The following is a 26229-nucleotide window of genomic DNA, read 5'->3' as shown; positions in this document are numbered from 1 at the left end:
TCCTCCAAGGTCAGATAATCAAGATTTGATCAGGTGTTCCCGTCGTGGCTCAGTGGTTTACGAACCCAACAAATATCCTTAAGGATGCGGGTTTGATCCCTGGCCTCACTCTGTGAGTTAAGGACCCAGTGTCGCAGTGAGCTGTGGTGTGGATCATAGATCCGGCTTGGATCCCGTGTTGCTGTGGCTGTGGTGTAGGCCAGCAGCTATAGCTCTGATTCGGCCCCTAGCCTGGGAGCTTCCGCATGCTGCAGGTGTGGACCTAAAAAAACACCCCCCCAAACCCTAATTAATTAACTAATTAATCTTGACATAACTCTGATAAGCTCCAAACTATGCCTAAGAATCTGGTCCACACACTGAGCATGAGCCATATACCAGTTACCAGGTGAGGTACCACAAGTAGCAAGGTGGACATGAGATGGTCTTCATGCTCTCCTGGCCTCACTGTCTATCAGGAGAGCAGAGCCCACCCAGCTGGCTACACCCACAACCCAGAGCCCTGGGTGCTCTCATCAGCACTGATTCTAGCTGGGGACAGTGGCGCTGGCCAGTGACATCTGTGTTGGAACTATGGGTTGAGCAGGATTTTGATAGGCAAGGCTGTGAAGCAGAGGAGGGGATGGCAGAAGAAACGTGGGTGGGCAAGGACCTGGAGGCGTGTCTGGGGAGCAGGACGCAGCTCTGGGTGGTGAAATACAGTGCAGCTGGGGGACATGGGCGGGAAGAGCTGGTGGCGTTTACTTTCCTAGGGCCTTCAACGCAAGGCTTAGAAGTTGTTGCCGCAACAAAAGGCAAATGAGTCAGATTAAAGCATTCGAAGTCAGAAGTTCAGACAAATAGAGAGACTTCTTTCCATGCCATCACCTCCATCTTTTGGGCACATGGATTTATAATCCTTGTGAATGTACATTTATACAAGACTCAACAACATCTGGGCCACCAACCTGGCAGCCAATTTCATGCTTGGCTTTCTCTGGAAGGAATGATGGGGAAGCAGAAGGCATGCCTCGAAGCGGCAGTCCTACATGCTAAAGAGGAGTTCAGATGAGTCCACCTCAGGACTCTTTGGGGACAGAAGCCAGAGAACAGGAAGGGACTGCAACGTGCACAACAGTCTGAAAAGGAATGAAGAGTCCTCACAGGCTGAAACATCTCAGTTGCAAGAGAAGCTGGAAGGCTGGCAGGCACACCCAGACACCAAGCTAGGATTTCCTCCTGCAACTGGGCAGGCTGTGAGGCGCCTCGGAGGCGCCCTGGCCAAAGAGCCTGTCTCCTCCAGCCTGGTGTCACATGACTCACCGTGGGCCAGGCCGTGGATGCCAGCTACCAGGTGCTCACCGCTCGTGGCCGCGTGGTATCTGATGTACTCCCGCTCCGACTGATGGCGATTGTCCATCGTCTTCCCCAAGCCATCCGAGAGCGTCCCTGCAAACTGGAGTGAACGAAAGACAGACGGAAATGAGTTTTAAAGCCCTGGCACTCTTTTGATTGTTTTAATTATTTTAAATAAATACCTGCCCTTGCTTCTAGCTGGGATTCAGTACATACTGGCTGAGAAAGAGAGATTAACTGCCAAATTACATACACCGTGCGTCCCAGAAGAGTGTTATTTCAAGCACTGGATACAGATCGAATTGTGGGATGTTTACAACTACTGGTGGACTTGCAAACAACTACTAAAAATTCACGACAACATTTACCTTCCTATCGGAAACCTTACTGAAAAAGTCAGGGTATAACCAAGTGGCCCGGGGGAGGAGAGGTGAGCTTTGGGTTCTGTAACGCTAAAGAAAGAGGCTCTTCACTCCCAAAAAAGCGGGATTCAAAATAGGAAATGTGGCGAACTGCTGCTTTAGGACCTGACATCCAAAGTTTTAGAGATACGAACCGCTCCAAAGTCATGCCTTTTCTTTCACTTATTCAAGAGTTTACCAAGTGCCTAGGTGCCCAGCCCCGCTTGTCAAAAGAAAAAATGAATTACTTGGAAAGGTTAACAGGTAAGTCACCGCCCATATGAAGTGGCGGACTTGAACTCATGACTTCAAGTGCAAAGTCCTCCCCGACAAGTCAGAGAGATTTTATTTATCCTGGCTTACTTTAACCAGAGAGGCTGTCTCATCCATCAAGGCTGGATAAAAAGGACATAAAACTCTGTTTTGTCACACGACAATTTGAAAAGGTTTAACGTGACAGTTAATAAACCACAGGGTACTTATCCTCATCATTCAGGCACAGAAAGGGGAGGATATCAAATATATAATTAACCTTCTCGGGAAGGATCTACCAAAACAAGTGGTTTAAGTGCCAATGACCCAGGACTAACCTTTTCGAAAACTCACAGGAATGTTATTTAGATATTAAGCTCAGAGGAAAGATTCAGGGCAAACAGCCCGCCGCGAAGACCCGGTGCACTGGTGGCCTCGCCAGGGGAAGGCCACTTCGCTCTGGTTTAGTGAGCAGAGGCACACCGATCTGCCCCAGAAGCCATCGATCCTGAGGCTTCTGACCCTGGGGATGAGGGAAGGTGAGTTCCGGGCACAGAGAGAGACCAGAGGAAGAACCAGCAATTCCATGTAGAGCCACGGTCCCTGGAGCAGGTCACGGGAGCTCGGTCCCTTTACTCTGACCAAATGCTTTCACCATCTAGGGTAGTGATCACGGACCTTTCTGGGGATGCGGTCCCTAGCGTCCCTTTCTCTTTGCCTAGTCCTCCCTGTCACTCCTTGTCTAATCACAGAACTGAAGTTAATGAAAATTAATTATATACTTTCCTTTAGGACAGAGACACCACAGGATTTTATGTCAAGCAGGGGCTTTCTGCAGGGACCCCACTTGAGGGGCACTGTGGGCCATGAGCTCAGGCGTCTGGCCAAACTGGATTCGTCTCAACCATCCCAGCAGCTCCATGACCCTGAGCCAGGGGCCGGCTGCTGTACCTCCCTCCCGGCATCTGGAGGTACGGCATCGTGGCTGAAAGGATTAGTGACAGTGGCTCAGGGTATGGAATCTAGTTAGCATTCCTACTGTCATTATTAGTCAGCTACCAGTCCAAGGAGGATCATCCCGCACCATTTGAAGAAAGCCTTTCGAAGGTTTAGCATTATGCTCATTTACACTAGGCTTTCACGTTAAAAAACAAAAACCCCTCTCCTTCCAGTGGATAAACACCAGCCTCCAAAGTAAATTTGTGGAGTGGGACCATCTATAAAATCAGAGTGTTGGACTTGGTGGTTTCCAAAATCCTTTCCAGCTCTGAAGCCTGTGATCCGTGGTCCAAGTGAGAATGTCTTTCTTAAGCACTTTCTCTGGGCCCCGCACAGATGTAGGTGCTGCAGAGGATACAAACAACAGCAGCCTCGGACCCATTCTTAAGGATGACAGCCTCATGGGGAGATAACAAGGCCATACACAGAACAGCCAGCACCGAGAGCCCGGGACGCAAACTGTACCGTACGCCCTTGGGAATCGAGAGGGAAGGAGACACGCGGGCCTTGTTTTGGAAAGCGCCTCTGTGCGTGTGGGATTATGGAGGGTGCCGTGGTCCTCACTCAAGAGCCAGACGAAAATGCCTCTCCCTGACATCACAAAGGAGGTGAGAGGATGATTCAACTCTCACTCTCCCGGAGAAGAGAGCATCTTCTTGGGAGAGATACTAAGTGAAGGTCCTGTCTACTTATTTCCGGCAGCTGACCAGAATGAAGTTAAAGACCTCATAATACCTTTTCCCCTAAGAGAACATGGGAGAATAATCTAGGCAAACTGCCCCAAACCAACCCCTCTGCCTTAACTGCCCCCTGTCCATCCATAAAACAAGTTTACTATCCAAGGCTTATGAGTGAGCCCATGCCAACGCTTGAGCCCATGCCTCAAGGCCTCCATGACACTCCCAGCACCGACTGGTCTTGGGTGTTCTCGTACAAGAACCCACGCTGACCTCAGGAGGATGGGATAAGATGACCTAAGAGACCACTCTTCCCTCTCAATGGGGGCTTCACCCACATGCTTCTCAGGGCCCTCACCACTGCGGGGGAAGGTGCCTAACCTTCTCAGCTTACTCCAGGACCCCCGCCTGAATGCCCACCTCTCGTCTATTAAACCACCACTGTGCAGGCCAACTGAACTTGTCCTTGGCCTCTTGGGAGTGGACGTAAAGAGTACGAAGATATTGTATTAACAGGAAACGACTACAAAAGCCTTCACCCCTAAAAATGTGACTTTGAGAACGTGGAAAACTTGTGACAAAGGAGAAATCTGTGATCCAACCAAACCCGTTCTGATGAGAGGTTAAAAAGGTTTTACGGGGAGAGATGTTTTATAGGAATTAAGCCAAAGCCAGTCAGATGAAGAGTCAAAGGCTGGGCTTGAGGCCAGTCCACCGGGCTTCTGGGTATTGAATCCAGGGCACCACCAAGCTTGTGGCCATCTCTCACTGTGGGAGCACTTAGTCATCCTTAATGCCATCTCTCATTCCCCACCTCGGTGGAAAGGAAATCACACCCTGCATCTTATTTCTCCCTTAAAGACAGGGTGAGAAAACATGGGCTGGAGAGGGAGGTGACTCCAGTAAGCACCCTAGATGGGTGCCCTCCGGAACTGGTCTTCCCTAAGTCTGGCAAGTGTTTTACCCACGTCCTTGACTTTGAAAATGATCATGGAAGCAGAGCAGAGATCCCCGTAAGAGCTATGTCATCATGGGGGAGGGACCGGTGCAGGCCATCCTTCACTGCCTCGTCCCAGTTCTGCCTCTGCATTTTAAAAGAATAGCCAAAAAATGTGCTGAAAATCAAACTCGTGTTGAAACTTTTTCACAGCAGATGCTCCAAATGGGAAACGAGGCCTGGAGGCAGATATTCAGACAAACGCAAACTAATCCCAGAGGCACTGCAGAGCATCAGGATGCGAGCAAGTACAACTGGGCTCTGCACCCCGTCCATCAGCAAATCAGTCACACACGAATGGAACCCCTGCTCTGTGGCAGGCTCGTGAATGAGAAGCATAAATCAGAAGTGGTTTCTGCTTCCCGCCTTCAAGGAGGGAAGATGGGTATGTGGCTTAACAGTGAGACACTGACACCTGAGTTGGGTTCTGACTGTGACATCTGATAGCTGCAAGACTAGTGACTTCACCTCTGTTCTCACTCGTCAAACGAGAGTGAGAACAGCCATCCACAGGGATGTGTGAGAATTAGATCATACACGTGCAGCACGTAGCACAGAGCCCGATACAAGAGGCAGTCAATAAAAATGGTGTTGTGTTACTTGAACTTCAATTTCTTCCTGTGCGAAGTGGGTAAAGTCAGATTCCGAGGGGCTGTTGTGAGGGTTAAGTGAGAGGATGGGCGGGTAGAGCCTCTGGCAGGTGCATGCCCAGTCAAGTGGGTGTAAAAGCACCAGAGCAGAGAGCACGGACCAGTGATGGCAGGGTAATCTGTAGCCGCTCTGTAACTCCAGTTGGTATGAACTACACCTCAACACCAGAGGAGCGTTTGCAGGGACCTAAGTCAACAGAGCTCTTTTGGTAGCAATTTCAAGGCCACAAAAAAAACTTAAGGCTGCAAGTGAACACTGTCCTAGCTACAGTGAAAGGCTCCGAGGAATGGAATGTCCTTCAGAGGGCCTGCTATTACCCTGGCAAAGACAGCACTGATTTCCCCCTTCTTCCACTGAAGGACGCTTTAGCACATACCACGCTTGTGAATTCTGGCCACAGTCCAAAGCCATTAATTTCTGTAAAGCCATATTTTCAGCAAGGGGGTAAAAATCTCAAAAATATCTCAAGATGCCAGTTCTACTGTGTAGCTGACACACGCTACGATCAGTACCCCCCTTTCCAAAAATAATCCCACTGCCTACAGAAATGGAGCCACGACAAATTAGCCTGGGTTTGGGACCTGGCTCGGAACAGGTGATTTATAAAACTGAAATTCAAGGAGATGCTGGAGTGATGCAAGAGAAAAAAATTCACACTGCGTCCCTCTGTTTGGTCCTATCAGTTTCCCTGGCCCTTTTAGGATATTCTGCAAGCATGAGATGCCAAAGATATTTGGCCAGTGTCACAGGAGCCTGGGCTTGAATTTCTCCCCAGCTCTGGGGTTCTTCTTTCAGTTATTTACCTAATGGAAATTTCCTCTTTAGTATCCTTGCTCCATGAGGAATTGCTGGTGACAGCATCTTTCTGGTCACCAGGGCAGATGTGACCACAGAACAGAAGTGATAGGAGTCTGCCTGTGAGGGACAGTGCTGCCTTCTTCCAGGAGGCTGTACAGCCGTAGGACTCAGTCGCCAGCATAGCCCCAAATCTGATCAGCATCCCCTGCAACAAGAGATGCTAGAAGGTGGAAACCCAGAACCCCTAGCGACCCTGTGCCTGAAGGAAGTCCACTGACGAGAACTCTGCGGGGGCTGCCCGGATACAGACAAAGGCAGGGGCAAAGAGTCAGGTTCTTCCTCTGCCACTTACCAAATATGCATCTTGGTGAAAGCTGCTCAACTTATTGGAACCTCAGTGCAGTTTTGAAAAAACGAGTCTAAAGGGCTGCCTTGAAGGGTTAAGGAGATCATGCAAAATGCCCACACAGTGTCTAGCACACATGGGGTCAGGGATTGTCCCAAGTTTCTTACAAGCAATCTGGAGGCTTAAACTTCAGAGTCATTTTCGACTCTGCCAGTTGACTGGTAGGAAAACCTCCTTCAAGTCATGTAAGATCTAAGTCACTTCAAAACTGATGTCTTCAGCACTTCACACATATTGTTAACATATTCAAGCTTAAAAGGATTCTGGAAATGTGAGTTCTGCCTTGACATCGAAAAACCCTTTTGGTGGTACTTGTGATCAGGGCAGGGTTAAAGGAGAACGTGATCCAACAAGCAGTGGCTGTCTGTTGATGACACAGGGTTAACCAAACAGCTGGTCCTCACTTAGCTAACGGTGGAGGGGCGCGCTGGGACTAGGGGCTGGCATTAGGGAAAAAAAGGCATGGCACAAGTTGCGATTTAGCAAGAAAGAGGTATTTTTGGACCCCAGATCTCTATCCACTAGAAGTAGGGCAGGTTTGTCTGTTTTCAGTTCTACTTGGTTATAATGATGTACAGTCCTGAGAGTAAAAAGAGAAATAAGAAAGAATCCCAAAGAGACCCTGAATAAGAATGGTGGACATTTTAAAGCTAGGACTGGCATTCTACTCCAGTTAATAGCCTAAGCCAATGACCTTGGGTTTGTTTTGTTTTTTTTTCCGGTGGCAGGGGGTTGGGGGGGTTGCCTCTGGAGATCTAAAAAGCCCTCCTACCCTAAGAAATATACCATGTTGCTATTTCACGGGTGAACACTTATCAGGCAACAGACACTCCTTTTCAGTTAAGAAACAAAGTCATCCTAAACCACCCAGAATTATCTCAGCACACAAGGTCTAAACATAAGCAACAAGTCAGACCTCAAGACAGTCCCGGTTCCTAACAAGCCCAAGACACACGCCTGCTGAATTGGCAAGTCTCTCTTGTTCTTCTGCAATGCTGACCCAGTTATGAACTCAGATGTTGTTTCAGATTAATCTAGAAGCTCGGAGTGGTTTGAAGCACTCTGGGAATAGGATTTTGCTTTTTTTTGAAAAGGACTGGTAGAGTTTGCAGTAAGGCTAAAGGCACAGAAATAAATAGAATACACACAGGTAGCAACAGGAAGACTGATTTTCAGCAACAGACATGTGTCATGGTTTAGTCAAGTCCAATTTTCCCCGTTTTCCCCACACTGGGTATGCAGCATTGCGTGGGAAGGACAGATCTCTAAGTTGGCTGTGGGTGTGATGGTGTCCTGGCTTTAGCTCTACTCAGCCAGGCCTTGTTGCGGCTTCCCCCCAAAAGGGGAAGGGGACCATTGAGGAGCCAGCATCCGCTTGTCTATAGCTGAAAACCCCGAGAAGCATGCGGGGTGTGGGGCGGGGAGGGAGGGTCAGAGGCGCTTTCCCTACAATGGGTGCTGGTCAAGGGGATACACCTTCCCACCCCACATGGCCTCCATCTGCCAACAAGGTCCAATGGGCAGAGATGGCCTGTGCTCAGGACTGAAGCGTGAGAGGGGCCGTGCCGCGGGGGGATAAATCTCTCCAGGATGGTTATACACACGCCTGACTTGGCAGATGAGTTATTTCAACACTAGGAAAGCACACAGGCTTTGGGGAGTAAGGAGTCCAGATCCCAGTATCAGCCAGGTGAACTTGAGCAAAACACACACTCTCGACAGGGATCAGCATCTTCATCTCTAAGACAAGGAGGACGCCACCCACAGTGTTGCCGGGTTAATTCAGAGACCGTGGTTTTAAAAATACTTGGGGGGAGAAAGCACAAAGCCACGTGCAAATGTCAAGGGTTATTCCTGCACATCTCTTCCTTTCCTCTCCCCGCCCTCCCCAGCTGAGTCCCGCATGTCTCATCCTGTAATATAGGAGTCACCTCACACCCATTCTGGAACAAAGGCAAAAGCATAAAGAAGTCAATTATAAATAGACGAACATCTCAAAATGCAGAAATTTAGAAATGAGACGGAACATTTCACAATAGAAAAGAAGCTCCAACTTATCTCATTCCCAGTCACAAGGACTTAATTCTTGTAAAGCACGCTGTATTTCAAATGAATAGCTATATTCTCTTTAATGCCAAAGGCTGGGAAGAAAGGAGAGGGTGACATCATAAATTGTAATCATAGATGCCAGGCACCCGTTTAAGCTGAGCTTCTTACCAAAAGAGTCAGGTTGTGTTTTTCAAGGGTTTGAAATATCTTTTTTTTTTTTTTTTTTTAAGGGCTGCACCTGAGGCAGAGGTTCCCAGGCTAGGGGTCTAATCGGAGCTACAGCTGCTGGCCTACACCAAAGCCACAGCAACATGGGATCCGAGCCACATGTGTGACCTACACCACAGTTCACGGCCAGGGATCGAACTGCAACCTTATGGTTCCTAGTCGGATTCGTTTCTGCTGTGCCATGATGGGAACTCCAAGGGTTTGAAATATCTTGACAAGATTTTTTAGAAAAGAAGTCTTTCCCTAACTGGTTTCTTCAAATAAATGAAGTTTTAAGTGAGCACGCAGCAGACCAGGTAAAGGAGAGCTTCAACGTGCTGAAGGCCAAAGGATAACTTCGAGAACTGTAAGCACAGGCCAGCGGTGTTTACTGGGTCTCAGGCATTGTTCTAAGGCTTTGACACCTATGAAATCGTTTATTAGTTTAACCCTCACAACCACCCTATGAAGCGGATTCTATTATTACCCAGTTGTACAGAGGAAACTGGCAAGACCATGGGTGGAGGGAATGAGTGAAACAGGAGAGGGAAGTGAAGAGGTACAGGCTTCCAGTTACAAGATAAGTGAGTCACAGGGATAAAAGGTACCGCGTGGGGAAGAGAGTCAATCATGTAATATCTTTGTGGTGACAGATGATAACCAGACTTGAACGGGACCATTTTGAAATGCAGAGAAAGAGCACATCTCCGTGGTGTACACCAGGAACCGTCAATTACACGCCAACACTCAAACAAATTTAAAGGAAAAGAGATCAGATTTGTGGTTCCCAGAGGCAGAGGGTGGCGAGAGAGGGAACTGGACAAAGGTGTCAAGAGGTATAAACTTCCAGTTAGAAGACACGTAAGTACCAGACATGTAACATACAATATGGTTCATATATTAACACTGCTGTAGAATATATATGAATGCTGCTAAGAGAGTAAACCCTGGAGTTCCCGTCGTGGCCCACTGGTTAACAAATCTGATCTAGGAACCATGAGGTTGCGGGTTTGATTCCTGGCCTCGCTCAGTGGGTTAAGGATCTGGAGTGGCTGTGAGCTGTGGTGTAGGTCGAAGACATGGCTCTGATCCCACTTTGCTGTGGCTGTGGTGTCGGCCGGCAGCTACAACTCCGATTAAACCCCTAGCCTGGGAACCTCCATATGCCGAGGGTGTGGCCCTAGAAAAGACAAAAAAAAAAAAGAGAGAGAGAGAGAGAGTAAATCCTAAGGGTTATTATCACAGGGAAAACATGATTTTTCTTTTTTTTACTTTGTGTCTTATGATGGGTGCTCACTAAATTTACTTGGTAATCATTGTATGATGTAAGCCAAATCATTATGCTGTACACAGAGCCATATGTCAATTATATCTCAATAAAACTGGAAGAAGAAAAAAAAAAGAAAGAAACTAGAAAGACCATGATTATCTCCAACAAAAGTCTGCTAAGCCGCTAAGTATCTACACACGCTTGACACTGAGTGATCGATGGAGACAACCCAACTGTGATTCTTGTTATTGTCTCTGTGGAAAATCCCTTCTTGATTGCCAGTGAAAATCTTAGAGAGCCCAGGTAGACATCCTTCCATGCCAAGCAGTGGTGATGACCATGCAAGGAAGCTGAGAGAAGTGCAGATGTTTCCCAAAAATGACATGCACATCCCGGGATATGAAAGAAAGTCAGGCTCCAACCCCCTTTCCTGATCAAACCCCAACTCAGCCACCCTAGCCTTTCCATCGCCCATGCTTTGCCCTGGGCCAGGGACCTAAATCCTCCTCCCCGTTCCCCCCAAAGCTCTCACCCTCACATTGGGTAACGAGGACGTTCTGTGAGGACCCACTGTGTGGGTCACCTTATACCACACCAGGTCACAGTGCTCGGGGTACCATTTACAGCGGAAGAAAGGTGGAGGCCGAGCTGGGGTGGGGACTGGGACCAGTGATGTCAAGAGCTCCTGCCCCAAAAGAGGTCTACCCTCCCACCCACCTTCTCATGGAAGGATCTGCAGAAGCTTAGAGCACTAAAGCTAAAAGATGGACTTCTGGTCAAGCAAATCCAACTGCAGCAAGAAGGTGTTGCTCTGGCCGGGCTGTTTCATGTACCCGTGACTGATGTGTGGCGAAAGCAAAGAGGGCTCCGGCGAGAGAAGGGGCAAAACCCAACAGTGCTGCTGGGGTGAGAACAGTTCATCCAGCTCAGGCTTCATTCCTTCCTCTCCGACTGCTCTGACTGCTCCGACTGCTCTTCCCCAAGCCCACCTTCCCTACCTAGGAAGGTTCACAGGGGACATGAAGGTTCTGTTTGGGGGTAACTAACTGTATGGGGGGAGGAGGGTGGGATGGAGCTGGATAAACCAAGGCCAACACTTCACTTGTCAGGGGTGGAGGGTGGGTGTTTAGCAAGTGAGATGCGTGCTAGAGGAGATGGAGACTGGGAACTGATCTTCATCCTCTGGGAGTGAGAACAAGGTTAGCTGAGCCTCTCCTGGGGGGCTGGGATGTGAACAAAGGCAGTGTAGCTCCAGGGTAGTTAAGTCCTATCTCATTTCTCCTGAGACCTGGCTCCATCCCAGGCTCAAATGAGAGGCCACAAGAAGGTCCTTTTTAAAACAGACTCAAATGTCCCCACCCTTCAGATGGATTGATATTTAAAAACCACAGTTTAGCTCCTCAGAAACCTCTAGTATCTTCCTGGGGTGCCCCCTGGATGCCTTACTGGCCTTTCAGTGGGCAGTCTTACCTCTGCTACCCTCCAACGGCACAAAGGATGACCTGGGAGTTTAGAATTCACACCCATGTACTTCCTGCAGCTCTGGTGTTTTTAAAGCCTGCTCAATTAGGCATTCCCAGGTCAACAGATTTCAGGTCTAAAAAACAAGTCCTGGAATGAGGAAGAAAACACAATCCATTTAACTCAAAAGCTGCCCTTTCAAAGGTGCCTTAATGGGCCTATTCCGATGTCTTGTGTTGCTTTTAAAAGAAACCTTCAATTACTAGAAAGATAGAAAAATAGGGGCTTTAGTTCACTATACTTTCTACTTAGAAGAGAGCTAATTAAGCTTTGTTTGCTAAAAAAAAAAAAAAAAGATTTACCTGATTCTTGAGGATGAAGTTTCCTCAAGGACCTCTGTTATAATTTTAGTGGTTAAGGCTGATACTGCCTCTACTCCCACACGCTCTCTTCTACAGTCCAGCCTTCCCCACAGTTCTTCTCTTTAAGCATCAAGCTTTGATCTTTACTGAAATATAAGTCCGTCTGGGAAATTCTTGCTGTCAGATACCCCTCCCTGCGAATGAAAAGCTCAGAACATGAGCTATGCAGGGAGGTAGACATGAGGGGAAATCCAAGCACTGGGCACTTGAAAGTAGAAGGAAGAAGAAATAGAAATGCTCTCCATAGTGGAAGAATTATCAGGCAGCGCCCCAACAGCTTTTCTTACACAATGCCCAGCATTCAATCAAAATGACCAGATATGCAAGTCAAACAAAATGACCAAAACCTAAGAAAAAAAATCCCAGACAGGATCACTCACCAGTGATCTGGACATCAGAGTTATTAAATGTAGAGTTTAAAATAGAAATGATAGGACCCTTCGAAAAATTTATAGAAAGTTGGGAGGATTTTACCCAAGAACTCAAATTAGGATTTTACCCAAGAACTCAAAAAAAGATCAGTGAACAAGAAAGTAAGTCAGCAGAAATATCCAGATCAAAGCATGAAGACAAACAAGAGCGTACGAGATACATGGGACGTGGTTACAAAAAGTCCAATTTCCATTTAATTGGCGTCACAGAAGGAAAGAGAGAAAGAGGCAGAAGCGATATCTGAAGTGACACAAGCCAGGAGTTTTCCAAAATCATCAAAAGACATCAATCTACAAATTCAAGAAGTTGTACAAATCCCAGGCAGAACCATACCTAGGCACATTATCATTAAAGCCAAAAGACAAGGAGTCACAAGAAAAGAGACTAACACCCTCAGAAGAGCAGCAATAACACTGGCAGCTGTTTCAACAGAATGATGGCGCGACATGGACCGTATCATTCGAGGGCTGAAAGAAATTTGCCAATCCTCATTTCCGATTCAGTAGGAATACCTTTCAAAGACACAGGTGAAATAAAGATGTTTTCAGGGAAAAAAGTCGGGGGGGGGGGCTATAAGGACCTAATACTGTATAAGAAACAGAGTAAGACGGGACAAACAAATGCTCTATGACTCAGTAGCTCTGCTCCTCAGTATTTAATGGAAAGACTGCACACGTGTGCCAGGAAACATGAGTAAGAACGTTATTAGCAACACTGTTCATAATAGCAAAATACCAGAACAGTCCAAACATCTAAATAAATTGTGACATATTCACACAATGGAATATGATACAGTCACGAAAATGAATGCACTACAGACACACACCTATCAGCGTGAATGGATCTCCAAAATGTAATGTTGAGTTGAACCAAAAAAAAGTCACATTAGGATAGATTTAGTATGATTTTGTATATAGGTTCAAAACAGGCACAATTATAAATATGTTGTTTGGTGACACATGCAAATATGGTAAAGCTATGTACAGAAAAGAAAGACATACTAACACCAACTTGGAGACAGAGATTACTTCAGGGTGTGAAGTAAAGGAAGGAAATGGGATCAGGGAAGCTTTGAACGTACTAATATATCACATTCTATTAATATAACATTCTGGTGTGCTCTATTCGTATATCACACTGCTTATGCTAAACAGTAGGTCCTAGTATTAAAAGTGTACATATGCTATATAATATTCCATATACTAACTCTTTTATAATTTAAAAAAAATTTAAGTTTTTTATGGAACTTGTTTTCCAAGTATGCCACCAAAGGCAGAATTCATTTTTAAAAATAAAAATTAACTTCTTAAAAATTATGCCTGCATTTGAGGAGCTCCCATCGTGGCGCAGTGGTTAACGAATCCGACTAGGAACCATGAGGTTGCGGGTTCGGTCCCTGCCCTTACTCAGTGGGTTAACGATCTGGCTGCGTTGCAGTGAGCTGTGGTGTAGGTTGCAGACGCAGCTCAGATCCCGCATTGCTGTGGCTCTGGTGTAGGCCGGTGGCTACAGCTCCGATTAGACCCCTAGCCTGGGAACCTCCATATGCCGCGGCAGTGGCCCTAGAAAAGGCAAAAAGACAAAAAAAAAATTACCTCTTCTTTAGGAGTTCCGGTCGTGGCGCAGTGGTTAACGAATCCGACTAGGAACCATGAGGTTGCGGGTTCGGTCCCTGCCCTTGCTCAGTGGGTTAACGATCCGGCGTTGCCGTGAGCTGTGGTGTAGGTTGCAGACGCAGCTCGGATTCCGAGTTGCTGTGGCTCTGGCGTAGGCCGGTGGCTACAGCTCCGATTCAACCCCTAGCCTGGGAACCTCCATATGCCGAGGGAGCGGCCCAAGAAATAGCAACAACAACAACAACAACAAAAAAAAGACAAAAGACAAAGGAAAAAAAAAATTATGCATGTATTTGAAACACCACCATTTTCAAAAACATAAAAACCAGAATGTTTTCTAAATTTTGACAAGCAGGCAGGAAAAGAGAAAAAGCAGAAAGAAACAACCTAAGGAAAAAAATAAAGACAATCTGGACAGCTATTTATTAAAATCTTGTGGGAAACTTCTCACTGCAATGCTGGAGACAAAAGCAAACTGTATAAATGTCCTCTCTCAATTTAATATCTACCTTCCTCCCTTAAAAGCAAGGAACATTGGAGTTCCCGTTGTGGCGCAGTGGAAACGAATCCGACTAGGAACCATGTGGTTGTGGGTTCGATCCCTGGCCTTGTTCAGTGGGTTAAGACTCTGGCGTTGCTGTGGCTGTGGCGTAGGCCGGCAGCTACAGCTCTAATATGCCATGGATGCAGCCCTTAAAGGGCAAAAAGGCAAAAAGGCAAAAAGGCAAAAAGGCAAAAAAAAAAAAGCAAGGAACATCTTAGAAACGAACCGCTCAGCAAAAGGACAAAAAGCTGACTAAAAAGAGGTGGAGAAAGGAGTTCCCTGGTGGTCAGCAGGTTAAGGATCCAGCATTGTCACCGCAGTGGTAAGGGTTCAATCTCTGGCCCAGGAACTTTGGCATATCGTGGGCACAGCCAAAAAAAAAAAAGGGGTGGAGAGAAATGAGAGCTTTGCATAGTCACATAATCAAGTAAACTACAAGTCTTGAAAGAACCTCTTCAAACACTTGACACAAGTTGGCATCACACGACTTTAGCTTCGTTTCTTAGTTTAGAGCTGAACTATCCAGTAGGGTGATCACAGGCCACCGAAGGCTACCGAGCATTTAAAATGTGATCAGGAGGAGTTATGCTATGGTTTAAGGATGAAATAATACTGGAATTCAAAGATTTGAGGTGGAAAAAAGAATGCAAAACATCTCGATTTTTACATATTGATTACAAGTTGAAATGATAATATTTCGGATATGATGGGCTAAATAAAAATATTAAAAATAATCTGTTCCTGTTTACTTTTATAACTGTGACTACTAGAACGTTTCCACTTACAAATGTGGCTTGAGTTATATTTCAGTTGAAGAGTGCTGGTTAAGAGGTTTGACTCTAAAATAAAATGTTTAACGACACAGCTTATGAAATTAAAATTAAACTCAAAGGATACCCAAGTCTTAAACTTCGGTTAATCCCTAGACAACCAATAATATCTTACAAATGGCTGCTCTCGCCTTGAGCAGAGAATAATAGATGGAAGGCAGAAGTTTGGATTTAGGAAGAAAGGCCTTTGCTACTCAGGTTGGAAGTACCGAGTAGGAAGGTGTGTAGAAAGTTAACTGCAGGGACAAACCCCCAACAGCTTCGACACTTATCATTCCCCCAACCGCAGGAATGGCTCCAAGCCTAGGAGTTTTCAAGGCCAGGTCAGCAGTCACGGATGCCTCTGCAGCCTTGGCACGGCCTCTCCCGGCTCACAAACCCGCAGGGCTACCGCTCCTGTGCGCCGTCTCAGTGTAGCGTTATCAGCATGTGTCTCAGTGTAGCGTTATCAGCATGTGTCTGTCATGCAGACACGCTTGCATCCGTTTTCCTCACAGGCTGTGTGGACTGCAGCAGGCCACACTAAGAGGCTTGGCGCACATGCTCTAGTGACAGGGAGCCACGAAGGTTTGGTTGTCTTTGTACCATCACCACCTGGGACACTGTTAGAGCAAAATAAAGATCTGCTTTGCACGCCTTTTCAACTCCCTAGCACCTAACCCCATTCCCACTTCACAGAAACGCTAAGATTCTACTTCACTGAGGGAAAAAGCAAAAACCCCCACAAAACCTTTCTTTCTCCCCACCTTAACCTGAGTAAGTGGGCAACGATTTCCTTCATCTAGACCCTGCCTCTGTGCTTAAAAGGCCATGTCTTGGATATTGCCCAATCAGCTTTTCTCTTGCATCTTCAATCTTTCTGGCCTCTTCCTCTCAGAATGAAGAATACAATCGAACCTGCTCAAACCTAAAAATGCCTTCCTTCGCTTTCCTTTCCTTTCAAGGCATCATTCATCCATTTTCTTCCCTTTTTTGCCGTATCTTTCAAAAGAGTGCTGTAAGCTTTTTGCCACCTCTGCTTCTTTTTGTGTTAAGTGAAGGTCCTGAAGGCAGGTTCCTAGAGCAAATAACACCAATCAGGGATCAAGACATATAACGGTATCCCTTTGTGTCCATATGCTGGGCCTAACTGGAAACTTAGGGGAACATAATTAGTAGCAGCAGATGACCGCTTTCTTAGCACCTCTCAGAGAAGGGGGAGCCCAGGTATGTTTCTGGGCTGCAGGTGGAACATGAGCTTAAGGGCATATCCAGCATCTAGGGAAGAAAACGGACACCATCTAGGGTCCAAGGCAAAAGGTGGGAAACAAGACAGACAGAACTCCCGGAGATGGATGGAACCGCTTCTGTGTCTTTGCAGAGGGTGCCTGCAGCTTTGCCAATGCACAAGAAGTGGGGGGTCTCTCAGAAGCTCCTGAAGGTTAACAACTGCTGTCAAGTCTACCAAAGGGTCAGGGAGACAGGAAAACAGGATTTCACTGCCTTGGATGTTTCTCAATCTTCAGATAAATGACTCAACTTCCTAGGTTAGCAAAAGAAGAGGGTCGAATGGACTGAAAATGAACTTCACAACTTTATGGAACAAGATGAGAAAATAAAATTGGGAGACTGTTCCTTGTTGGGGTGGGGGGGACCCACTCTAGGAGCTCCCTGAAAGGAGCCCTTTACGTTTGGAGGGGAGAGAAGCTCACTGAGGGCACGCTTGGCCCCAGGGCTGTCCGGCCCACCTCCGTCTCCCAGGACTAGGGACGGGGACGGGGCCTGGGCCTGCGTGTGGATACACACACGACAGAGCCAACTTGGGAACAGACAGGTGCTGGTCTCGCGAGCGAACCCAAGTGAACCCACAGGAGCTTCAGGAATAAATGACCCAAAAGATTGCTCACCGCTTTGACGTGAAAGTCTGTTTCTAAAACGTGCTCCTTTCCATCCCTGCAGCTCTGGGTGCCAATCTCTTTTCTCGTGTTGAGGGCATCTGGTTGAAAGCTCGTCTGTTCTATATATTAAGCGCCGGCGGATATCAAGGGGACCAAGAGACATAGGCCAAGTATTCTCTTGACGGGTTTTAATGTGTTTGTGCTGCTGTGTTTGTGCACGTTATTCTCAGAGTCTATATTTATGATGGTCACAGCAAGGCTGAGACATCCAGGAAAACAGGAGAGGAAGCCAGAGTTCTGGAGTCGCATATTTGGGTGAATTCTGGCTTCCTTCACTGGCTGTGTGGTCTTCAGTAATTTTCAGTGTCCTGTCTGCAGACTGAGATGAGGTCTGACTCCCAGGGTCTGTCTGTTCCTTCCTCCTTTCATTTCCTCCCTCCCATTGACAAAATCTTATTTTGCATCGACTATGTGCCAGGCTCTGTTCTAAGGGCTGGGGCTGCAGCAGTGAAGAAGAGAGACAAAATGTGTGGCCCTCTGGGGATTGATATTCTAGCTGCATAGACAATAAACAATATAAATACAGCAAATGAAAGCAGTAATAAATGCTAAGTGAAGAATAAAACAGGAAGGGAGGATAAGGGTATTGACCGAGAGGGTTGCGATTTTAGATTGGGGGGTGGGGGCACCAGAAGAGCCTCACGGGACAAAGTGACATTTGGATGAAGAGAATGCAGGTGAAAACCATGTGGTTATAGAACATTCTAGGCAGAGAGAATGGCTGGTACAGAGGCCCTGAGGCAGAGAATTGAGCACCTGCGAGCAGGTGGGTGTGAGGGAGCTGATGGGGGTGGGGAGTGGCATGTGTGTAAAAGACGAGCTTAGAAAAGCATGGGGCAGGGTGGGGGCAGAGGCAGAAGCCACTTGTCCCTTATAAATCACTGCACAGAATGGGAAGCCCAGGGCGGGCCGGGGTGTGGGGGGTGCTGAGTGGACAAGGGATGCATCCTGAGTTATATCTGTTGCACTGGGGGCCCAGGAGAGGAGCAGGGGGAGGAAGGGGGGCCGTCCCAGAAGCCGTACAATAAATGGGAGGGCTGGGCACTGGCGGGGCAGCAGCAGGCCGGGAGGCGGGGGGGGGCATGGGTGTGTTCATAGGCGGTGCAACCAGGAGGTGCCCAGTCAAGGATGACCCCCAGGGATGTGAGCGACTGGCAGAGGGGAGAATGAATTAGAAAGGTCACCATGGCACAAAGGGCCCAGCGTTGGGTCCGGTTCATGGCAAGTGACCAAATATTAGTCCTTTACGTTTAAAACTTCTGGTGCCGATTCAGAGCCCGGGCACCCAAAATGGGGCTGGGAGGCCAGACTAACGCTAGGAAGTGTCTGCAGAGCAAAGTCAAAGGAGAACATACCGGGCAGCTGGCTCTACGGTGCTAACACCCCAACACTGATTAACGTCCACCAGAAGATGGGGTGCATCTCATCCTCTAATCAGCCCTCTGTCAGGGATGAGGGGGTGCGATGCCAGCCTTCACGTGGTCAGAGGGTGCTGGTCGCAGAAGCACGTTTCCCCACCTGACAGAAAGCGTCCGTGGACAAGAGCAATGAGCCACGCGGTGAGAACCCAGGAAAACTGCAGAGAAACAGCCTTCTGTGTCATCTGTCCACTTCTCCACCCCCATGAAAGTGACCCAGTGACCGAGGCCAGGACACAAGGGGCAGCTCACAAATGCTCAAGCTCTGCAGGACGAGGCTGGCGAAGCCACCACAGGACAGGCACAGGGTGAGCTGGGAAAGAGGGACAGGAGATGCTGCTCCTGATGGACATTTTAATCAGGTGTCACTCAAAGGGCCTCTGTTTGACCACGCTTGCCAGGCAGCCCAAGCTGAGTTCAATCCTGAGTCCAAGGACCCCAACCGTCTCCCACCCGGGGAGGCCAGCAGACGCTGTCCAGCGCGGGGACTGCGAGCGGAGGGAGAACCCGAGCCGGAGCGTCGATGGGAGACCTAGGCCGCCGCATCAGAGCCCTGGGGGAGACGCGTGGCCGTGCCATCCTCAAGCTAAATGGCCCGTGCGAATCCCACACGAAAAACTAAAATCCACATCAAGATGTGGACACTCATTTGCCTGAAGGAAAACAAGAAGGGCGGGTGGGGGGGCTTTTCAGGGAAAGATGTACGGACTGGAGGGGGAGGGAAAGGGGGTGGGGCAGGGTAGGTGGGGGAAACGCACTCCGGCATGTAACGTGTTCTTCCCTCACAGTTTAGGTCATGCCTGTTATACTCTGTCTAAAGAAAATGAGGAAACGGCTTAATGGACTGATCAAGGGGAGTCAGATAAGTGAACTTCCTAAAACATGGTTTGGGGATCAATGGCCAACATTCCATCCGCCCAGCTCCAAATTATGCAGCAAAGCATAAAGAACAAGCCTAACACCTCCCTTCTCCCTGCCTTTCTAGCCCGGTTGTTTTAAGTGGGGATCTAAACAGCTCCTTTCCCCTAAACAAGAACCCTGAGTTGGTCTGTCTAGGCTCCGGGAGGGTGATTCTCTGCTACCTCTAGATGGAGACATCAGGGTAACTGGAGAGGCTGGAGGCCGTCCATGACCTTGTACTAGACGCCGTCACTGGCCAGCAAGAATGGTTTGGCTGGATTTGCAATCTACCTGCTATGAATAGGCTGTGATTTGGTTTTAGCTCTCATTATATAAAAAGCGAGTCTGATTTGTTTTTTTCTGGGGGCTGCTGATTTTGTTTTGGCCCTCTCTGTCAGAGATGCAACTATTCTACTCACATACATAGAAACACTTGCAAAAAATTAACGGTTAATATTTTATGTAAGCAGATTATGATCAGATCATGACAACACTAGGCTTAAACAGTGAAAAAGTCAGTTAGTCTCTTCCCTTTGAAATTCACTTATAATTGGTGAGGGGAGAGGAAGGGGCAGGCCAACCTTCTCCCAGATAGGTCAGCTGATGGAGTGGCATGCTTTCTGGTCCCAGTGGCCCACTGCCTCGGCGCTGGTGCCACAGAGCCACCTCCCCAAGTGCTGCTGCACCACACCCCTCAGCCCCTCCTGCTTGGGCTGTCCTGTGTGCCCTCCTGTGCCCACCATTGCCTGTCCACGTGGCAAGCATCTCCTTGACTCTAAGATTTGGTGCAGGCCTTCCTTCCCCAGGTGTGAAGGCCCAGTCCCGCGTTAGTGCCTTGCCAGCCCCGCTGACCTCTGTCCTGGAACCTGGCACTTGCGTGTACACATTAATTTTTTTCTTTTTCTTGTCTTTTTAGGGCTGCACCTGCAGCATATGGAAGTTCCCAGACTAGGGGTCGACTCACAGCTGCCAGCCTATACCACAGCCATAGCAACATGGGATCCAAACTGTGTCTGCGACCTACACCACAGCTCATGGCAACGCTGGATCCTTGACCCACTGGGTGAGGCCAGGCATCGAACCTGCATCCTCCTGGATCCTTGTCAGATTCGTTTCCGCTGCGCCACAACGGGAACACCTCACGCACACGTTTCTTTACGGGACCCTCTCCCACGCTGGACTGTGACCTGTGTGGGGCTTGGGGACCTTTGTTTTATTCCTGTTTGTCTTCCCCGTGCCTCACACTGAGAGCCTAGGGTTTTTAGTTGTTCATAGACAGTTGTGAACCTATTGTGTCGGCTCGATAAATGACAGATTTGTTAATCTGAGGTTATGCTTTTTGCACCTAAGTCTAGGTTTAGTCAGCTGTGGGTGTGGAGCCAGAACGAGGTTACAATGCCTTCACTAAGTATCTCGGACAGGGTTGGAGCACTTCCTTGTTCTCAGCCACAGGCTTTGGCTTGGACGGTGCAACATCTACAAAAGAGCTCATCATACAGCAGAGGGTTACTACCGGAAGGATTTTAACCGGTGACTCAAATTCTTGGCACCCCCTTGAGAGTGCAGCTTGACATGGCTAATTCCTGCAAATATGGCATTACAGCCTCGTCCAGGGTGCAACTGTGGCACCGGGCGGGGCTAGGAGCACAGGCTCTGAGTCAGAGAACCTCGATCCTAGCCCGGCTCTCTGCGTAGCCTTGGGCAAGTTAATTCCTCCGAGCCTTGGTGTCCTCGTGTCTAAAATGGGACCAGCACCTCGTGAGGACTAAATAAGTCCATTTGTGAAGATTCAGAACAGTACCTGGGACCCACTGAAGGAGTCAGTCAGTGTTAGCTTAAATTTAAAGCTCCCCTCAACTGTGCCATCAGTATAGCGTCTCTGCCATGTTTTCCATACAGCAACACTGAGGAATCAAGATCCATGTAGTTCATATTTGAAATACTTTTACATAACACACGGACTTCTTCCACACGGCCAAGCTCATTACTGGATGCTCTTTCACAGATCGCATGACAGTGAACAAGCCTCCTGGTCAGCTTTGAGAACAGATTATGTGAGACAAAAGGCAAGGAAATACAAAATTAACATTGTGGTCACTGCTTATCAGAACGCAGACAAAGCCAGATACACCAACAGTCCAGAATGAAGGAAACAGGTTGCTGGCTCTTGATTGGAATTTCCTCGGATTGTTACCATGTTGTACAGGATTAATCTAAGTGTTTCTTTGCACAAAGTCACGCTTATGTGAAATGTATCAGAAGTGATATAATAAAGGCTTGGCTTTGTGTGTGAACAAAACTGCTTTTAAGAAATGTTTCGTTACCAGGCAGATTAAGAAAATACCACAGATGTAAAAGTACCCTAGGTCTATAAATAAGTTACTTTACTGCTTGTTACGAAAGAGAAGGTATTCAGGCTAAGTCAACAAAAGAGCAGGTAAATATTCAGGTGACCTTTTTTTTCCTGACACGAGTGGGGCTATGATGTGAATTAAGCTAGAACTTCACAACATCCAGTCGGTGTTGGCTGACATTCCAAACCACTCTGTCGCACCGTCGCACCAACGCACCGGCCAGCGCTTAACGAGAGCATTTACTGCGTGTTAATTTCCCTAATCCTCCCAGCAGCACCCCCCACAGCTGGCAAGTGGATTTTCCGAGGAAAAGGGGAAAACCTAGGCCAGGCCACGGTAGGTACTTATTGCTCAGATGGATCGGGAGGGGGAGCAAAATTCAAGCAGCCGACCCAGCCAGCGGGTCTCCCCAGCCAGCGGGTCTCCCCAGCCAGGTGTCTCAGGAGCAGTGTGTCTCTGGGGAAAATGTGGCAAATACCTCTGACGGTCTTTGTAATTCTACATAGCTAAAAACAATATAGTATCAGGCAGAATGAAAGACGATTTAAGATTAGAAATAACCACGTTTAGATTCTTTCCATTTGTTTTCTTCTCCTTTGAGGGATAAAAGGGAGGAATTAAAGAATGTACTGGAAACTTGGGGAATGTGCACCTACCCTCCTTTCCCTCCTCCTGCTCGCACTCTCCTCTCCCCTCCGCCTTTAATTAGCTCACATCCTATCGGACCAGGGCTCCCTCATACATCCTGACGCCAGCCTGCGGGCCAGGCCGAGGGGCCTAAGTGCAGCCCGATTTGAAGCTCCCAGAGGATCCCCTGCTGCTCTTATCTCCGCAGACGCCTGAAGAGCTGGTATCCTCCCGCCCAGGCCTCCTGGGAAGCCGCCCCAGCAGGTGCCCATTGGCAATAGTTTTGTGTTACAGGCCTGAATGAATGATCCCCGCAGGAGCTGCCGACTGTTTTCACAGACACAGAAGGCAGTCAAAAGTCCACCGCGTGAACTTGGAATGACCCCAGCTGCAGAGTGACTGGCGGGTTCACCGGGAGGGCAGGCACGCTTTATTAAACAACTAATACTCTTCACAGATAACTTTCCGAAAAAGCAAAAGTGTTAACTCTTTGCAATCTTGCTCCTCCGACAACCAAGTGGAGGGACTCCACTGTGTGGCTGAGGGTTTGGACCCAAATGAAGAGTCTGAGACAGAAGGACAGGGATTTCATCTGGCCTGGCGAAGGGTCAGGACTCAGGCTCCATTTGGTCAGCCGTCATGTTGAAGTGCTCCGGGTTAAAGTAAAAAGGCACCAGGCAAGACTGCATGCACCCACTCCAGTGAGGCTGGTGCCAGCCCGCACCCCCAGGCTGGCTGGCCTATCCCGGCAAACTCGGTCACTCACCCTGGTCAGCGTGCAAGCCACTGTCGGAAGGAGGATTCAGCAGAGGGAGGCACAAGTTCAAACCCAAGTGTTCTAAAAATGAAGTTCTTCTGGGCGGGCTGGCCAAGGGGCCATGGAGCCTGGCATCCGCGGGGCTCCCCAAGGGGATGGCAAGTAGCCCTTCCTTCCCTTGGTTAGGTGCACCCAGTACAGGAGGGTCCCGTTTTTCCCTTTTCTTTTCTCTTCTCTCTCTTAACGCACCCAGAACTTTAGAGGAAACCCAATGACAACAACCGTAATTAGTAACATGCAGATGAGCATATAAACACATGCAGAAACTTTGAAAATGTTAACCAGGAGAGTTATGCTGATTTTGGCTTTAACCAAAGACTGTGTGTCCATCAAAGATTTATCTCCATCTCTCCTCACCTACATCTAATTACGGAGGGACTTCCTGCTTGGTTGTCCTGTGGGGGAGGGGGGGAAGGGTGGGTCTTGTTTTGTTTTCAGCCAAGGTGCTGTCTCACAGGGGTTGACTGGTTGGATGTGACAGGGTGAAGGACAGGTGAGGTGTTTCAAAGGAGCGACACTCCCCCCCATTCAGGTGGGTTGACCTTTGCCCAAAACAGACTGGTTCAGCTCAGCAGGCCCTGGAGGGTTTTCTCCTCACCAGGCACATGGTGCTTGGGGCTCAAAGTACCAAGGTGACTCTGACTTCGTCCCCTGTTCACAGACGTATGACAGATACAATCAAGATAAAGAATTCTGAGGTCCTGCACACACCACAGCCCCACTGATTTTTCTCTCCCTTGTTTCCGAAGGGACAGGGAGTAGGTAGCCACAGCGGGCTGCCGACCCTTCTCAAAGATGGCATCAGATCTGAAGCGAGAAGGCCGGAGTTTTAGAGCCGGCCCTGCACCAGTCAGCTGTGCGAACCCCACGGGATCTCGTTTCTCCGTCTGTAATCTGAGAGGGTGAAAAGCTCATCTTCCCACTCTTCCCCAGATCTGGGTCCTAAGAGTCTCTACAAGAGTATCTCAGTTCAGAGTCCAAACCTGGGAAAGTTTATTCTGAAAGAGTGAGAAGAGATTTAGGCTCGGGACCTCTCTTAGGAGAATACAAGGTGCGCTTGGATGGAAAGGGAGAGGTTAGAGGGTTAAGTTACCACGTGAAACATTATTCAAACGAGGCTTCTCGGCATAGAGCACAATTAAAAGCAAATAAAACCGAGGTTAGACATTGTTCGCTGTTTGTTTTAACTTGTGAAGAGAAATAAAGGGCAAATTCTTCGCTGTGTTTAATCCTAAGAATTTTTCTGCTTATAACTGATTCATTGAGGCCCCTCAGTTTGTCCTGCCAATTGATTTCTAAGCAAGTACTGCAGCAAGCGAGGAAACCTCCCTTGCTGATGCTACTGGACACAGACAGGTAGGCGCATCCCCAGAAGCAGCCTGATAAAATCCCTCTGGCTTTGCCCCTTTGGCTTTGTTCCTCAGGGATCCTGGGACTAGGATTTGCATGTTCGTTCGAGATTTTTAGGACCAGCGACTCCCACAACTTAGCATGGGTGCCAGAAAAGCAAGGCCCTCTCTCGGAAGTAGGGCTTTTCCAGGGCTGTCGGCCCACATCAGAGAAGGAGCCTGAGCCCAGCAGGAAAAGCAGCAGCTTAGACTTCTGACCTCTGGGCACCACTGGTGACAACACTGACCATACAATTTTGGCAAAACCATTCAACTCGTATGGCTGAATTTCCCATCACAGATGTGCAAGTGCTCTAATTCCTGAGGGGGAAAGAGTGCTTTCTAGAGCGGCAGTGGGTCTATGGGAAAGAGCCTGGGGCTGTAAAGAAGCCCTGAGTCCTGAACTGCTGACCCTCCAGGAGTCAGTTACCTTTGCGGTAACTCAGTTTCTTCTGCCAAGGGGCAGTGATAATACTCGTACTCCTCACTATACATGTTTGTGAAGATCAAACTGCCGTAGACTGTGTGCCACAAAGATTACATTTCTGCAAAACTACAAGGAGCTATTAGTAGCTTATTTATTTATATATGGATTTATTTTTGTCTTTTTAGGGCTGCACCTGCGGCATGTGGAGGTTCCCAGGCTAGGGGTCTAATCAGAGCTGTAGCTAAAGGCCTACGCCACAGCTATAGCAAGGCGGGCGGGAATCAAAGTCGTGTCTGTGACCTATACCACAGCTCACGGCAACACCGAATCCTTAACCCATTGAGGGGGGCCAGGGATCGAACCTACGTCCTCATAGATGCTAGTCAGATTCGTTTCCACTGGGCCATGATGGGAACTCCATAGCTCTTCTTTTATAACTAACTTTGGCATCATCCTTGCCAATTTCCAAGTTACCAATAAAGAGAAAATAATCCAGCTGGCCAAAATATCTTGCTTTAAAACATGACAAAGACAGCAAAGCTGAAACAATGGGTCATTTTTGGAAGTAGGATCTCCTTAATTTTCATTTCAGGGAAAACTCTGAAGTCACTGCTTCCAAACTAACATGTTGCGATACAAATTCAATAGCTTGCAGGAAATGTTTACTTCAACATCTTCTTCTAATAAAGCAAACAGATATTTCCCATAAATCTTATTTTAATTCATTACCTTAAGAGGGACTGGGGTTTCCCTTCTTTCCCCTCTAACAGTTTCCCAAGGCATCCTACTATTTTGAGGAGCCTGGCCCTGATCCCATAACGTACGCCTGGCCTCACTCCATCCAGGTCAGTGTCTGAGATATGAGGGGTGGGCAGCGAAGGGAGAGGATCCTGAAAGTCGGGAGCCTTTCCCTCTCTGCGCTGTACATGCAGAGCATGACTGTGCATCTCAGGCAGCGCACAAATCTATCTGGGAGGAAAGTCACAAATAAACTTTTTCAAAGTTTCTGCTGAT

General features: G+C 48.0%; 1 protein-coding gene across 5 annotated transcripts in view; it reads right to left on the bottom strand.

Moving 5' to 3' along the window:
• Positions 1-26229, bottom strand: part of VPS13D (vacuolar protein sorting 13 homolog D) — a 255497-nt gene that overhangs the window by 52320 nt on the left and 176948 nt on the right. For all 5 annotated transcript variants that reach the window (XM_047791889.1, XM_047791884.1, XM_047791885.1 and 2 more), the window contains one exon: positions 1303-1435. In XM_047791889.1, the coding sequence (XP_047647845.1) occupies positions 1303-1435 (133 nt within the window). The remainder of the gene's footprint in view (positions 1-1302; positions 1436-26229) is intronic.

This window comes from Phacochoerus africanus, chromosome 8 (genome assembly GCF_016906955.1).
Source record: "Phacochoerus africanus isolate WHEZ1 chromosome 8, ROS_Pafr_v1, whole genome shotgun sequence".
Lineage (NCBI taxonomy): Eukaryota > Metazoa > Chordata > Mammalia > Artiodactyla > Suidae > Phacochoerus > Phacochoerus africanus.
This window is presented reverse-complemented; position numbering and strand designations above follow the sequence as displayed.